General features: G+C 43.5%; 1 protein-coding gene across 2 annotated transcripts in view; it reads right to left on the reverse strand.

The window, feature by feature from the left end:
- Nucleotides 1-449: 449 nt before the first annotated feature.
- ampd3b (adenosine monophosphate deaminase 3b) overlaps nucleotides 450-15,728 on the reverse strand; it is a gene marked incomplete at its 5' end in the record, with an annotated part of 30,978 nt that continues 15,699 nt past the window's right edge. For both annotated transcript variants that reach the window (XM_080538869.1, XM_080538870.1), the window contains 5 exons: nucleotides 450-821; nucleotides 3,098-3,208; nucleotides 10,443-10,616; nucleotides 14,414-14,534; nucleotides 15,204-15,367. In XM_080538869.1, the coding sequence (XP_080394995.1) occupies nucleotides 639-821; nucleotides 3,098-3,208; nucleotides 10,443-10,616; nucleotides 14,414-14,534; nucleotides 15,204-15,367 (753 nt within the window). In that variant the 3' untranslated portion in view covers nucleotides 450-638. The remainder of the gene's footprint in view (nucleotides 822-3,097; nucleotides 3,209-10,442; nucleotides 10,617-14,413; nucleotides 14,535-15,203; nucleotides 15,368-15,728) is intronic.

A 15,728-nucleotide genomic window follows, 5' to 3' on the forward strand; every position in this document is an offset into this window, starting at 1 on the left:
AGTCTCTTCCGCTCAGTTTACTACACAACTGGTTTATTAAGGCTGGCGTTTATAAAAGGCAGTATAAAAACAGTCAAACAAACAAAAGGCAGCAAGAATCGATAGACATCATCAAAATTACACAAAAAAACGTTGTGTGTGGACAATGATATAGTTACTTATTTCATTCAGAAAATATTGGAATTTCCAAGACATAGTTGGCTTTTCCCCCCATGCAAACCTTTCGAAAAAAAACTTTTTGGAAAAAGGGATAATTTCTATCAGTGAATATTACTGACTTCAAAATCAGGACAGAGGCCTGTGGGTCCGTTGGCAGTTGGTTTGGCTATAAGGCTGATACCCAGGAAACAAGGAGTCCAAAAGACGTCCTCAGGGAAGCCGGAATGTGGGTTCAGAATATGACGTCTTAAGGACGTCTTATGGACTACAGAATCATCAGAATCGTCTTCTGTAGTCCATAAGACGTCCTAGAAAGACGTCTTTTTTTGGACTCTTTGTTTACTGGGTACTTTTCAAAAGTATACTTTTCCGAAATGTTTATCTTTAAATCTATCTATCTATAAAAGAGTGCAACGGGTGTGATAGGGGCCAGGGTTCCAGAGGTCAGAGGTCACTACTCTCTGGTCACATGATGGAGGTCATTCGGCCTGCGCGGCCTCTGCCTCGGCCTCCGTCTTCACGGCCTCCACCAGGAAGCTGAGCTCGTTGCAGAGCGTCTCGTGGCGGTACGCCATGCGGATCTGCGCCACGTTGGTCCTCCTGATGTCATTGCCTTCCGGCCCGTCACGCAGGTAGTTGGCGCCGATGAAGTGCTGCTTCTCCTGGGCGAGAGGGACGGGGAGGACACGCTGTGTTAGGGGACGTTTTTCACCTTGGTGACAACGCATCATGTTCAGGAATGAATGAATGAATGGTCTTTATTGTCATTGCTACAGTACAGGTACCAAACAACGAAATTTAGGAGGGGAATATGATTGAATGAAGTAGAAGCCGCACACTCTAGTTCCAGATGCAAAAGTGTAGATTTTAATTGACAACGGTTTCGGCCGTAGCCTTTGTCAAGTCTTACGTAAATAACTTCATTCATTAGTATTCTGCTCCCTCTGCTCGCCTAAGTTTTCTGCGGTGTGCGTTCTCTTCTTTCTCAATTATGTGTAGGAATATGAACATACACTTACTGTACAAATACACAATGGTTAAGCAGATTTGTAGATGTAGCTATGATAGAGCTCTCGGTAGCTAGAATGCACGGTGCAAGTGAGAGAACAGTTTAGAACAGTGGGCTGTTTTATTAATATTATTATTATTATACATTTTTTAAAGTAATTGATTTTTTCTTTTTAATGTTATCATTATTGCCTATTTTTTTTATATATTGAGAGGGACAGGGGGATACGCTATTGTTATACAACAGTTGATTGGACAGAGGCATTCCATGAGTGCCGATAATACAGTATAACAGCACTGGGACTTTTAACTATATGTATCACTCCGCCGCACAGGTGTTCTATTGTTTGTGTTCAGGTTACTAGGCAACAGTCCAGTTGAAGTTCAGTTGTGGAACAACACTGATGGAGTGTTGGGACGTCATGGGCGTCAATGATGGCTACATTCATCACTAGTGATGACTACTCCACCTGCACCACTGCACACTGTCTGACAGAGTGTCACATCGCACTGGAACCTGCACAGCGTTTTTGCACAACCCGATACTTGAATCTGAACTTCCGTAATGTTGTCTACACAATTAGTTACAGAACTAGTGGTAGTTGTTTACACTAGGAATGTTGATATGCTGATTGGCATTCTGCTGCCATCACTTATTCTATTATTGACGCTCTGACGCTACTGTATACAGGCCTGCAGCCATGGTTGATTGGTGTCTATATCCTGCTTATTCTTATTGGTTGTTGTTTATCCTGCTTATTCTTATTGGTTGTTGTCTATATCCTGCTTATTCTTATTGGTTGGTGTTTAATATCCTGCTTATTCTATTATTTCTACTGGAAAGCCAATGCCTATCTGAACCTGAACCCAAGCATGTTACTCCTTGTGTCCGTACATCCATGTAATAAAATACCTTCTGATTCTGATAGTGAGGAGGCATGAGCGTAATTGGAGAAGTTGGAGACATGTTCACAGTGGACAGGCACTAACAGTTGACCTCACTGACCCTCCACTAGATACACAACATCATTCTAGTTCATCCAAGTTCTAACACATACAAGAGTGGTTAGCTATTCCTGCTAAGCTAGTTAGCTAGTTCATGAGTTAGTCGGTTATCAATGAAAGGCACAGTACAAAATAATATTATATTCATAAGATCCCTTGGTACAGTGGGACTATTAACCTTCGTGACAAGACAGAATATAGTTTTAAAGCAAAGGTCAGGAGAGGCTGGTGGAGGTAGAAATCGGAGGACGGGTTCATTGTAATAATAATAATAATAATAACAACTTTATTTGTATAGCGCTTTTCCTGCAAACGTTGCAGCTCAAAGTGCTCCAATCATTATATAATCATAATTGAATTATTTAGTCATTTAAAGCCATGGAATGGAATGAGGAACTGTATTACGTTAACCACTAGCCTCCGCTGGCACAGGTACAAGGTAGTTGGTGTTTCTAATAATAATAATAATGCATTTTATTTGTACTGCACTTTTCATTTAAATAATCTCAGAGTGCTACAGAGAGAGAAAAACGACAACCGTAAAAACATAATAAGTTAAAAACAAAACAACCTAAAAACATAATAAGTTAAAAACAAAACAACCTAAAAACATAATAAGTTAAAAACAAAACAACCTAAAAACATAATAAGTTAAAAACAAAACAGCCTAAAAACATAATAAGTTAAAAACAAAACAACCTAAAAACATAATAAGTTAAAAACATAGTAAAAAAATAAACTAATGTTATTGTAAGTAGGGAGGGAACATAGCCGGTCCCCGTACCTGGTGAGACAGGCCGCTCTGCAGCACGCTGTTCCTGGTGAGACGTACCTGGTGAGACAGGCCGCTCTGCAGCACGCTGTTCCTGGTGAGACGTACCTGGTGAGACAGGCCGCTCTGCAGCACGCTGTTCCTGGTACGTACCTGGTGAGACAGGCCGCTCTGCAGCACGCTGTTCCTGGCGATCTCACACAGGTCACAGGTACTGAGCTTCCACAGCTGGGCGGCGATGGCGTACTCCTCCATCAGGGCCTCCTGCAGCCGTCACAACAAACACACAGTTAACTCCTCCATCAGCGCCTCCTGCAGCCGTCACAACAAACACACAGTTAACTCCTCCATCAGGGCCTCCTGCAGCCGTCACAACAAACACACAGTTAACACTCCTCCATCAGGGCCTCCTGCAGCCGTCACAACAAACAAACAGTTACTCCTCCATCAGCGCCTCCTGCAGCCGTCACAACAAACACACAGTTAACACTCCTCCATCAGGGCCTCCTGCAGCCGTCACAACAAACACACAGTTAACATACTCCTCCATCAGCGCCTCCTGCAGCCGTCACAACAAACACACAGTTAACATACTCCTCCATCAGCGCCTCCTGCAGGCCGTCACAACAAACAAGCAGTTACTCCTCCATCAGCGCCTCCTGCAGCCGTCACAACAAACACACAGTTAACATACTCCTCCATCAGCGCCTCCTGCAGCCATGGCAACAAACAAACATACTCCTCCATCAGCGCCTCCTGCAGGCCGTCACGACAAACAAACAGTTAACTCCTCCATCAGCGCCTCCTGCAGGCCGTCACAACAAACAAACAGTTAACTCCTCCATCAGGGCCTCCTGCAGCCGTCACAACAAACACACAGTTAACTACTCCTCCATCAGCGCCTCCTGCAGGCCGTCACGACAAACACACAGTTACTCCTCCATCAGGGCCTCCTGCAGGCCGTCACGACAAACAAACAGTTACTCCTCCATCAGCGCCTCCTGCAGCCGTCACAACAAACACACAGTTACTCCTCCATCAGGGCCTCCTGCAAGCCGTCACAACAAACACACAGTTACTCCTCCATCAGCGCCTCCTGCAGGCCGTCACAACAAACAAACAGTTAACTCCTCCATCAGCGCCTCCTGCAGGCCGTCACAACAAACAAACAGTTAACTCCTCCATCAGCGCCTCCTGCAGGCCGTCACAACAAACAAACAGTTAACTCCTCCATCAGGGCCTCCTGCAGGCGTCACAACAAACAAACATCAGGGCCTCCTGCAGCCGTCACAACAAACAAACAGTTAACTCCTCCATCAGCGCCTCCTGCAGGCGTCACAACAAACAAACATCAGGGCCTCCTGCAGCCGTCACAACAAACAAACAGTTACTCCTCCATCAGCGCCTCCTGCAGCCGTCACAACAAACAAACAGTTACTCCTCCATCAGGGCCTCCTGCAGCCGTCACAACACACAAACATACTCCTCCATCAGCGCCTCCTGCAGCCGTCACAACAAACAAACAGTTAACTACTCCTCCATCAGGGCCATATTCCACTAACGGTGGCTTAATATAGCTGCGCTATAATTAAATGCGGCGCTCAGGGACCTCGAGATTGGTATTCAAGCCTCAGGTGATTCCTCGAATGAGGATCAGCCTTGTGTCATCAGTGTTCACAGAAGACAGGCTTACAAATCTTCGATATGGGCGCGTGCACGCAGACATAAAAAGCCCTGAAGTGTCGATCTGTCGAAATGAAGATACTCCACTCTGCAGGGGTACTACATTTGCGCAGCATTCCGAATTATTGATTTTTATGAAAACGGAAAAATAAGATGTAAAATAGTGCAATACTGCCGCAATTAACAAGGCGAGGGAAATGGTTTGGCAAGAAATTGCTGACCGATTAAATGCGTAGGTCATACTAGCCCCAGTTATTGTTATATGTTCATATTTTAATAAATGAATATTACTACTGTGGTGATATCCGCAGCAGGCTACTAACCATCATATCGCCACAATGGCCTAGTGGTATTGACTGCTGCCATAGGATTTATTCGTCATTTTATATCAGTGGTTCGAATCCCTCTACAGACGCACTTTTTACTGCATTTCGTTGTCTGAATCTAATCTAAAATCTCATCTAAAAAAGTATTGTAGGCTATAAAATTATGGTGCAGGCTAATTTACAAGAACTGACACGATTACAATGGTGTTTGAAACCTTTGCATGAAATCTTCGGTTAAATGTAAAAAAAAAAAAATGAATGACTTACTCAAGTCTCGAACTCACAACCTTTGGAACTCGAGTCCGCAGCCTTAACCACTACGCCATTCAGACCGCTGTGATAACGGTAATGCAAGTTGAGACAATTACTCCTTTTTTTTTTTACACTCTTTTCTTTATTGATCTATCGCTTTCAAAATATCAAGTTATCTATCACACAATCAAACTATCTATCGATCGATCACACTTTCAAAATATCAAATTATCTATCTATCACACAGTCAAACTATCTTATCAAACTATCTAATCTATCTATCTCATGTGAAGTGGGAACTAATATTTCCTAAAAGACACATGAGGAACTTTCGTTCAGGGTTTAGTTTCCGCCTGTGAGCCTTTTTTGACGCACGGATGACTATAGCCTGTGTTTTAGCCTGGTCGGGACCAGGCTAATTATATCTGACTCAGAAGGAGCTCAACCAAGCAGCGAATTATTTGAGCCACATTGATGGCACCGAACGCAAGCTAACATTTCCGAGGCTTAGAACTTTATCGAGGCTTAGAACTTTATCGAGCTTTGTGGAATATGGCCCAGGGCCTCCTGCAGCCGTCACAACAAACAAACAGTTAACTACTCCTCCATCAGGGCCTCCTGCAGCCGTCACAACAAACAAACAGTTAACTACTCCTCCATCAGGGGTCCGTTTCACTAAAGGTGGCTTAATATAGCGGCGCTATAATTAAATGCGGCGCTCAGGGACCTCGAGATTGGTATTCAAGCCTCAGGTGATTCCTCGAATGAGGATCAGCCTTGTGTCATCAGTGTTCACAGAAGACAGGCTTACAAATCTTCGATATGGGCGCGTGCACGCAGACATAAAAAGCCCTGAAGTGTCGATCTGTCGAAATGAAGATACTCCACTCTGCAGGGGTACTACATTTGCGCAGCATTCCGAATTATTGATTTTTATGAAAACGGAAAAATAAGATGTAAAATAGTGCAATACTGCCGCAATTAACAAGGCGAGGGAAATGGTTTGGCAAGAAATTGCTGACCGATTAAATGCGTAGGTCATACTAGCCCCAGTTATTGTTATATGTTCATATTTTAATAAATGAATATTACTACTGTGGTGATATCTGCAGCAGGCTACAAACCATCATATCGCCACAATGGCCTAGTGGTATTGACTGCTGCCATAGGATTTATTCATCATTTTATATCAGTGGTTCGAATCCCTCTACAGACGCACTTTTTACTGCATTTCGTTGTCTGAATCTAATCTAAAATCTCATCTAAAAAAGTATTGTAGGCTATAAAATTATGGTGCAGGCTAATTTACAAGAACTGACACGATTACAATGGTGTTTGAAACCTTTGCATGAAATCTTCGGTTAAATGTAAAAAAAAAAAAATGAATGACTTAGTCAAGTCTCGAACTCGCAACCTTTGGAACTCGAGTCCGCAGCCTTAACCACTACGCCGGCCAGACCGCTGTCATGACGGCAATGCAAGTTGAGACAATTACTTCTTTTTTTTTTACACTCTTTTCTTTATCTATCTATCACACTTTCAAAATATCAAGTTATCTATCACACAATCAAACTATCTATCGATCGATCACACTTTCAAAATATCAAATTATCTATCTATCACACAGTCAAACTATCTAATCTATCTATCTCATGTGAAGTGGGAACTAATATTTCCTAAAAGACACATGAGGAACTTTCGTTCAGGGTTTAGTTTCCGCCTGTGAGCCTTTTTTGACGCACGGATGACTATAGCCTGTGTTTTAGCCTGGTCGGGACCAGGCTAATTATATCTGACTCAGAAGGAGCTCAACCAAGCAGCGAATTATTTGAGCCACATTGATGGCACCGAACGCAAGCTAACATTTTCGAGGCTTAGAACTTTATCGAGGCTTAGAACTTTATCGAGCTTTGTGGAATAGGGCCCAGGGCCTCCTGCAGCCGTCACAACAAACACACAGTTAACTACTCCTCCATCAGCGCCTCCTGCAGGCCGTCACGACAAACACACAGTTACTCCTCCATCAGGGCCTCCTGCAGGCCGTCACAACAAACAAACAGTTACTCCTCCATCAGCGCCTCCTGCAGCCGTCACAACAAACACACAGTTACTCCTCCATCAGGGCCTCCTGCAGCCGTCACGACAAACAAACAGTTACTCCTCCATCAGCGCCTCCTGCAGCCGTCACAACAAACACACAGTTACTCCTCCATCAGGGCCTCCTGCAAGCCGTCACAACAAACACACAGTTACTCCTCCATCAGCGCCTCCTGCAGGCCGTCACAACAAACAAACAGTTAACTCCTCCATCAGCGCCTCCTGCAGGCGTCACAACAAACAAACATCAGGGCCTCCTGCAGCCGTCACAACAAACAAACAGTTACTCCTCCATCAGCGCCTCCTGCAGCCGTCACAACAAACAAACAGTTACTCCTCCATCAGGGCCTCCTGCAGCCGTCACAACACACAAACATACTCCTCCATCAGCGCCTCCTGCAGCCGTCACAACAAACAAACAGTTAACTACTCCTCCATCAGGGCCTCCTGCAGCCGTCACAACAAACAAACAGTTAACTACTCCTCCATCAGGGCCTCCTGCAGCCGTCACAACAAACAAACAGTTAACTACTCCTCCATCAGCGCCTCCTGCAGGCCGTCGCAACAAACAAACAGTTAACTCCTCCATCAGGGCCTCCTGCAGCCGTCACAACAAACAAACAGTTACTCCTCCATCAGGGCCTCCTGCAGCCGTCACAACAAACAAACAGTACTCCTCCATCAGGGCCTCCTGCAGCCATCACAACAAACAAACAGTTAACTCCTCCATCAGCGCCTCCTGCAGGCCGTCACAACAAACAAGCAGTTAACTACTCCTCCATCAGGGCCTCCTGCAGCCGTCACGACAAACAAACAGTTAACTACTCCTCCATCAGGGCCTCCTGCAGCCGTCACAACAAACAAACAGTTAGTTACTCCTCCATCAGCGCCTCCTGCAGGCCGTCACGACAAACAAACAGTTAACTCCTCCATCAGCGCCTCCTGCAGCCGTCACAACAAACACACAGTTAACATACTCCTCCATCAGGGCCTCCTGCAGGCCGTCACAACAAACAAACAGTTACTCCTCCATCAGGGCCTCCTGCAGCCGTCACAACAAACAAACAGTTACTCCTCCATCAGGGCCTCCTGCAGCCATCACAACAAACACTTAACACTAGAACAGCTTTAACACCAGAACAGCCTTAACACCAGAACACTTAACACTAGAACACTTTAACACTAGAACAGCCTTAACACCAGAACAGCCTTAACACCAGAACAGCCTTAACACTAGAACACTTAACACCAGAACAGTCTTAACACCAGAACAGCCTTAACACCAGAACAGCCTTAACACCAGAACAGCCTTAACACTAGAACAGCCTTAACACCGGAACAGCCTTAACACTAGAACAGCCTTAACACTAGAACAGCCTTAACACTAGAACAGCCTTAACACTAGAACAGCCTTAACACTAGAACAGCCTTAACACTAGAACACTTAACACTAGAACACTTAACACCAGAACAGCCTTAACACCAGAACAGCCTTAACACCAGAACAGCCTTAACACCAGAACAGCCTTAACACCAGAACAGCCTTAACACCAGAACAGCCTTAACACTAGAACACTTAACACTAGAACAGCCTTAACACTAGAACACTTAACACTAGAACAGCCTTAACACTAGAACAGCCTTAACACTAGAACAGCCTTACCACCAGAACACTTAACACCAGAACACTTAACACCAGAACAGCCTTAACACCAGAACAGCCTTAACACCAGAACAGCCTTAACACCAGAACACTTAACACCAGAACAGCCTTAACACTAGAACAGCCTTAACACTAGAACAGCCTTAACACCAGAACACTTAACACCAGAACAGCTTAACACCAGAACAGCTTTAACACTAGAACAGCCTTAACACTAGAACACTTAACACTAGAACAGCCTTAACACTAGAACAGCCTTAACACCAGAACAGCCTTAACACCAGAACACTTAACACCAGAACAGCTTAACACCAGAACAGCTTTAACACTAGAACAGCCTTAACACCAGAACACTTAACACCAGAACAGCCTTAACACTAGAACAGCCTTAACACTAGAACACTTAACACTAGAACACTTAACACTAGAACAGCCTTAACACCAGAACACTTAACACTAGAACAGCCTTAACACTAGAACAGCCTAACACCAGAACACTTAACACTAGAACAGCCTTAACACTAGAACACTTAACACTAGAACACTTAACACTAGAACAGCCTTAACACCAGAACAGCCTTAACACTAGAACAGCCTTAACACTAGAACAGCCTTAACACCAGAACAGTCTTAACACCAGAACAGCCTTAACACCAGAACAGCCTTAACACTAGAACAGCCTTAACACCAGAACACTTAACACCAGAACAGCCTTAACACCAGAACAGCCTTAACACCAGAACACTTAACACCAGAACAGCCTTAACACTAGAACAGCCATAACACTAGAACAGCCTTAACACTAGAACACTTAACACTAGAACACTTAACACTAGAACACTTTAACACCAGAACACTTAACACCAGAACAGCTTTAGCACCAGAACAGCCTTAACACCAGAACAGCCTTAACACCAGAACCCCAGTAAACAAAGAGTCCAAAAGACGTCCTCAGGGAAGTCGGAATGTGGGTTCAGGTGACGTCTTTAGGACAGAAGACGATCTGTAGTCCATAAGACGTCCTCTGAACCCACATTCCGACTTCCCTGAGGACGTCTTTTGGACTCTTTGTTTACTGGGACAGCTGTGCCTTTTTGTACCTACTATAAGAGCCGCCTCTGGGGTCAAATGACCACAGTCTTTACAGTGGGAAGCTGCTACTTACACACAACGACCACTAGTTGGCCGCCTTGTAAATTAGCCTGCCTCCTACACAGAAGGAGCCCCCCCCCCACCCCCATGAAAATGGTTTGCCCCACCAGTTGCCCCACCAAAAAATATATTTCTGACCTTGGTGTAGTGGAACTGACATTAGGCTAGACCCCCCCCAGTGCCCGTGGTGACCTCTGACCTTGGTGTAGTGGAACTGACATTAGGCTAGACACCCCCCCCAGTGCCCGTGGTGACCTCTGACCTTGGTGTAGTGGAACTGACATTAGGCTAGACCCCCCCCCCAGTGCCCGTGGTGACCTCTGACCTTGGTGTAGTGGAACTGCATGGGGTCGTCGGTGGAGAGGGAGACACACAGGCCCTTCTGCAGGAACTCCCTGAGCGGGTTCTTGGAGTACTCCAGGAACAGGCTGTTGTTGCTGAGCGGCGACATGGCGATGGGCACCTGGCACAGGTAGTACAAGTACTGCAGCACGGGACTCTGGGAAGAGGATAGACTTAGACTTAGATCTCACTTTAATAAAGATAGACCCAGTCTTAGACTTAGATCTCACTTTAATAAAGATAGACCCAGTCTTAGACTTAGATCTCACTTTAATAAAGACAGACCCAGTCTTAGACTTAGATCTCACTTTAATAAAGATAGACCCAGTCTTAGACTTAGATCTCACTTTAATAAAGACAGACCCAGTCTTAGACTTAGATCTCACTTTAATAAAGACAGACCCAGTCTTAGACTTAGATCTCACTTTAATAAAGATAGACCCAGTCTTAGACTGAGATCTCACTTTAATAAAGACAGACCCAGTCTTAGACTTAGATCTGACTTTAATAAAGATAGACCCAGTCTTAGACTTAGATCTGACTTTAATAAAGATAGACCCAGTCTTAGACTTAGATCTCACTTTAATAAAGATAGACCCAGTCTTAGACTTAGATCTGACTTTAATAAAGATAGACCCAGTCTTAGACTTAGATCTGACTTTAATAAAGATAGACCCAGTCTTAGACTTAGATCTGACTTTAATAAAGATAGACCCAGTCTTAGACTTAGATCTCACTTTAATAAAGATAGACCCAGTCTTAGACTTAGATCTCCCTTTAATAAAGATAGACCCAGTCTTAGACTTAGATCTCACTTTAATAAAGATAGACCCAGTCTTAGACTTAGATCTCACTTTAATAAAGATAGACCCAGTCTTAGACTTAGATCTCACTTTAATAAAGACAGACCCAGTCTTAGACTTAGATCTCACTTTAATAAAGACAGACCCAGTCTTAGACTTAGATCTCACTTTAATAAAGATCGACCCAGTCTTAGACTTAGATCTCACTTTAATAAAGATAGACCCAGTCTTAGACTTAGATCTCACTTTAATAATGATAGACCCAGTCTTAGACTTAGATCTCACTTTAATAAAGACAGACCCAGTCTTAGACTTAGATCTCACTTTAATAAAGACAGACCCAGTCTTAGACTTAGATCTCACTTTAATAAAGATAGACCCAGTCTTAGACTTAGATCTCACTTTAATAAAGATAGACCCAGTCTTAGACTTAGATCTCACTTTAATAAAGATAGACCCAGTCTTAGACTGAGATCTCACTTTAATAAAGACAGACCCAGTCTTAGACTTAGATCTGACTTTAATAAAGATAGACCCAGTCTTAGACTGAGATCTCACTTTAATAAAGACAGACCCAGTCTTAGACTTAGATCTGACTTTAATAAAGATAGACCCAGTCTTAGACTTAGATCTGACTTTAATAAAGATAGACCCAGTCTTAGACTTAGATCTCACTTTAATAAAGATAGACCCAGTCTTAGACTTAGATCTGACTTTAATAAAGATAGACCCAGTCTTAGACTTAGATCTGACTTTAATAAAGATAGACCCAGTCTTAGACTTAGATCTGACTTTAATAAAGATAGACCCAGTCTTAGACTTAGATCTCACTTTAATAAAGATAGACCCAGTCTTAGACTTAGATCTCCCTTTAATAAAGATAGACCCAGTCTTAGACTTAGATCTCACTTTAATAAAGATAGACCCAGTCTTAGACTTAGATCTCACTTTAATAAAGATAGACCCAGTCTTAGACTTAGATCTCACTTTAATAAAGATAGACCCAGTCTTAGACTTAGATCTCACTTTAATAAAGATAGACCCAGTCTTAGACTTAGATCTCACTTTAATAAAGATAGACCCAGTCTTAGACTTAGATCTCACTTTAATAAAGATAGACCCACAGGTAGTACAGGTACTGCAGCACGGGACTCTGGGAAATCGAGGCGACAGAGAGAGAGATAGCAGCAGCAGTAGAGTGTAGGCGGTTAGTTGATCCGGTTAGTTGAACACATCAGGATGCTCTCAAAGGTTTAAAAAAATGTCTTCGTTACATAATGGATGTTGCTTTCTTGCTTTCTTGCTTTCTTAGATACTTAGAGTAGTCATATTGTAGGGCCTGTTCGTTAACTCTGTGTTCTATGTGCTCATGTTATCTGTTGTTAACTCTGTGTTCTATGTGTCGTGTTATCTGTTGTTAACTCTGTGTTCTATGTGTCTCATGTTATCTGTTGTTAACTCTGTGTTCTATGTGCTCATGTTATCTGTTGTTAACTCTGTGTTCTATGTGTCTCATGTTATCTGTTAACTCTGTGTTCTATGTGCTCATGTTATCTGTTGTTAACTCTGTGTTCTATGTGCTCATGTTATCTGTTGTTAACTCTGTGTTCTATGTGCTGCTCATGTTATCTGTTGTTAACTCTGTGTTATATGTGCTCATGTTATCTGTTGTTAACTCTGTGTTCTATGTGCTCATGTTATCTGTTGTTAACTCTGTGTTCTATGTGTCATGTTATCTGTTGTTAACTCTGTGTTCTATGTGTCATGTTATCTGTTGTTAACTCTGTGTTCTATGTGCTCATGTTATCTGTTGTTAACTCTGTGTTCTATGTGCTCATGTTAGCTGTTGTTAACTCTGTGTTCTATGTGTCTCATGTTATCTGTTGATAACTCTGTGTTCTATGTGTCATGTTATCTGTTGTTAACTCTGTGTTCTATGTGTCATGTTATCTGTTGTTAACTCTGTGTTCTATGTGTCATGTTATCTGTTGTTAACTCTGTGTTCTATGTGTCATGTTATCTGTTGTTTACTCTGTGTTCTATGTGTCATGTTATCTGTTGTTAACTCTGTGTTCTATGTGTCATGTTATCTGTTGTTAACTCTGTGTTCTATGTGTCTCATGTTATCTGTTGTTAACTCTGTGTTCTATGTGTCATGTTATCTGTTGTTAACTCTGTGTTCTATGTACTCATGTTATCTGTTGTTAACTCTGTGTTCTACGTGTCATGTTATCTGTTGTTAACTCTGTGTTCTATGTCTCATGTTATCTGTTGTTAACTCTGTGTTCTATGTGCTCATGTGATCTGTTGTTAACTCTGTGTTCTATGTGTCATGTTATCTGTTGTTAACTCTGTGTTCTATGTGTCATGTTATCTGTTGTTAACTCTGTGTTCTATGTGTCATGTTATCTGTTGTTAACTCTGTGTTCTATGTGTCATGTTATCTGTTGTTAACTCTGTGTTCTATGTGTCTCATGTTATCTGTTGTTAACTCTGTGTTCTATGTGTCATGTTATCTGTTGTTAACTCTGTGTTCTATGTACTCATGTTATCTGTTGTTAACTCTGTGTTCTATGTGTCATGTTATCTGTTGTTAACTCTGTGTTCTATGTCTTATGTTATCTGTTGTTAACTCTGTGTTCTATGTGCTCATGTTATCTGTTGTTAACTCTGTGTTCTATGTGTCATGTTATCTGTTGTTAACTCTGTGTTCTATGTGTCATGTTATCTGTTGTTAACTCTGTGTTCTATGTACTCATGTTATCTGTTGTTAACTCTGTGTTCTATGTGTCATGTTATCTGTTGTTAACTCTGTGTTCTATGTGTCATGTTATCTGTTGTTAACTCTGTGTTCTATGTGTCATGTTATCTGTTGCTTGTTGTTTCTGTGTTTTTCCCATATTGTCAGCGTCTTTGATCCCCGGAAAAGCGGCATATAAATACAATAAATTATTATTATCATTAAGTCTCAGTCAGGTTCTACCCAACCAGAGCAGTCTGTTACCAGATTTCATCATGTTTTCTCTCTGTTTTAGAGTCCGCGCCCAGGGCGCCCTAAACCGGTGTAGTTTGGTGCGTGTTTAAATAAATTGACTATGACTATGACTGTGTCTGAGGCCAGTTTTGGGCAGACAGAGTTGTCGTGGGTCACCTTCTTCAGGTTGAGGCCGTGGGAGATGTTGTCAGCGGTGAGGAAGGCCGAGACCAGGTGGGTGATGGAGCCGGCCTCGCCGCAGTGGGGGCGGAACTGGAAGGTGTTCAGCCCTCGCTCCCTGACGGAACACAACACAGAACCGTGGAGAACACGTTAGAGATAATTAACGCCTTGACATAACGTTAGCCTCGTAGCATAATTGGCTAAGTCGTGCTTCACTTGTGGTCAGCCGAGCCATCTTTGTATGTAGTGTCAAACACGCCTCTGTCAAAGAGATGACTTGGGCAGATAGTGATTTTGGAATGTAACAAGCATTCTGATAGGCTGATGTCATAGAGGCAATAATGCCCAGTGAATCAGCAGTGTTAGGAGAGGAGAGTTAGGCAGATATCTACATTTGGCCAAAATATGACTTGATTAATCGCAGGGTCCCAGGTTCAATTCCAGCCGTCGACATATCCTGCATGTCATCCCTCCTCTCTCTCTCACCCATCCTTCCTGTCAGTCTCTACTGTCTCCATCCTCCTCTCTCTCACTCATCCTTCCTGTCAAATCTCTACTGTCTCTATAATCCCAATAAAGCAGAAATGCCCTAAAAACATAATGAATGTGTTTTGTGTGGGACTTACTGTGGTGTGTGTGTGTGTGTGTGTGTGTGTGTGTGTGTGTGTGTGTGTGTGTGTGGGGGGGGGGGGGGGGGGGGCCTTACTTGCGCAGGTTGTTGAGCACCATGATGTTGGCGTACATGTGTGTGTGTGTGTGTGTGTGGGGGGGGGGGGGGCCTTACTTGCGCAGGTTGTTGAGCACCATGATGTTGGCGTACATGTGGAACAGGTAGTAGCTGTAGGGAGGGTTGTCCTCGGTCGTCCACTCCTCAGGCTTGGGGCTCCGGTAGGAGAACATGTGGTCGCTGTGCTTGGACTCATCATCCACACTGTCAAACCCTGTCACCTGGAGGAGGGGGTTAGATAGATAGATAGAGAGAGAGAGAGAGAGAGAGAGAGAGAGAGAGAGAGAGAGAGAGAGAGGTAGGTAGGTAGAGATCTTTAATTAGTCAATGCACATTAATGAACAGTCACTTATACAAGGGTGGAGGAGGGGAGGATGGAGGGAGAGGAGGGGAGGATGGAGGGGAGGATGGGAGGATGGAGGGGAGGAGGGGAGGATGGAGGGAGAGGAGGATAGAGGATGGAGGGGAGGATGGAGGGAGAGGAGGATGGAGGGAGAGGAGGATGGAGGATGGAGGGGAGGAGGGGAGGATGGAGGGGAGGAGGGGAGGATGGAGGGAGAGGAGGATAGAGGGGAGGATGGA

This window comes from Nansenia antarctica (assembly GCF_963989245.1).
Source record: "Nansenia antarctica genome assembly, chromosome: 9".
Taxonomy (NCBI): domain Eukaryota; kingdom Metazoa; phylum Chordata; class Actinopteri; order Argentiniformes; family Microstomatidae; genus Nansenia; species Nansenia antarctica.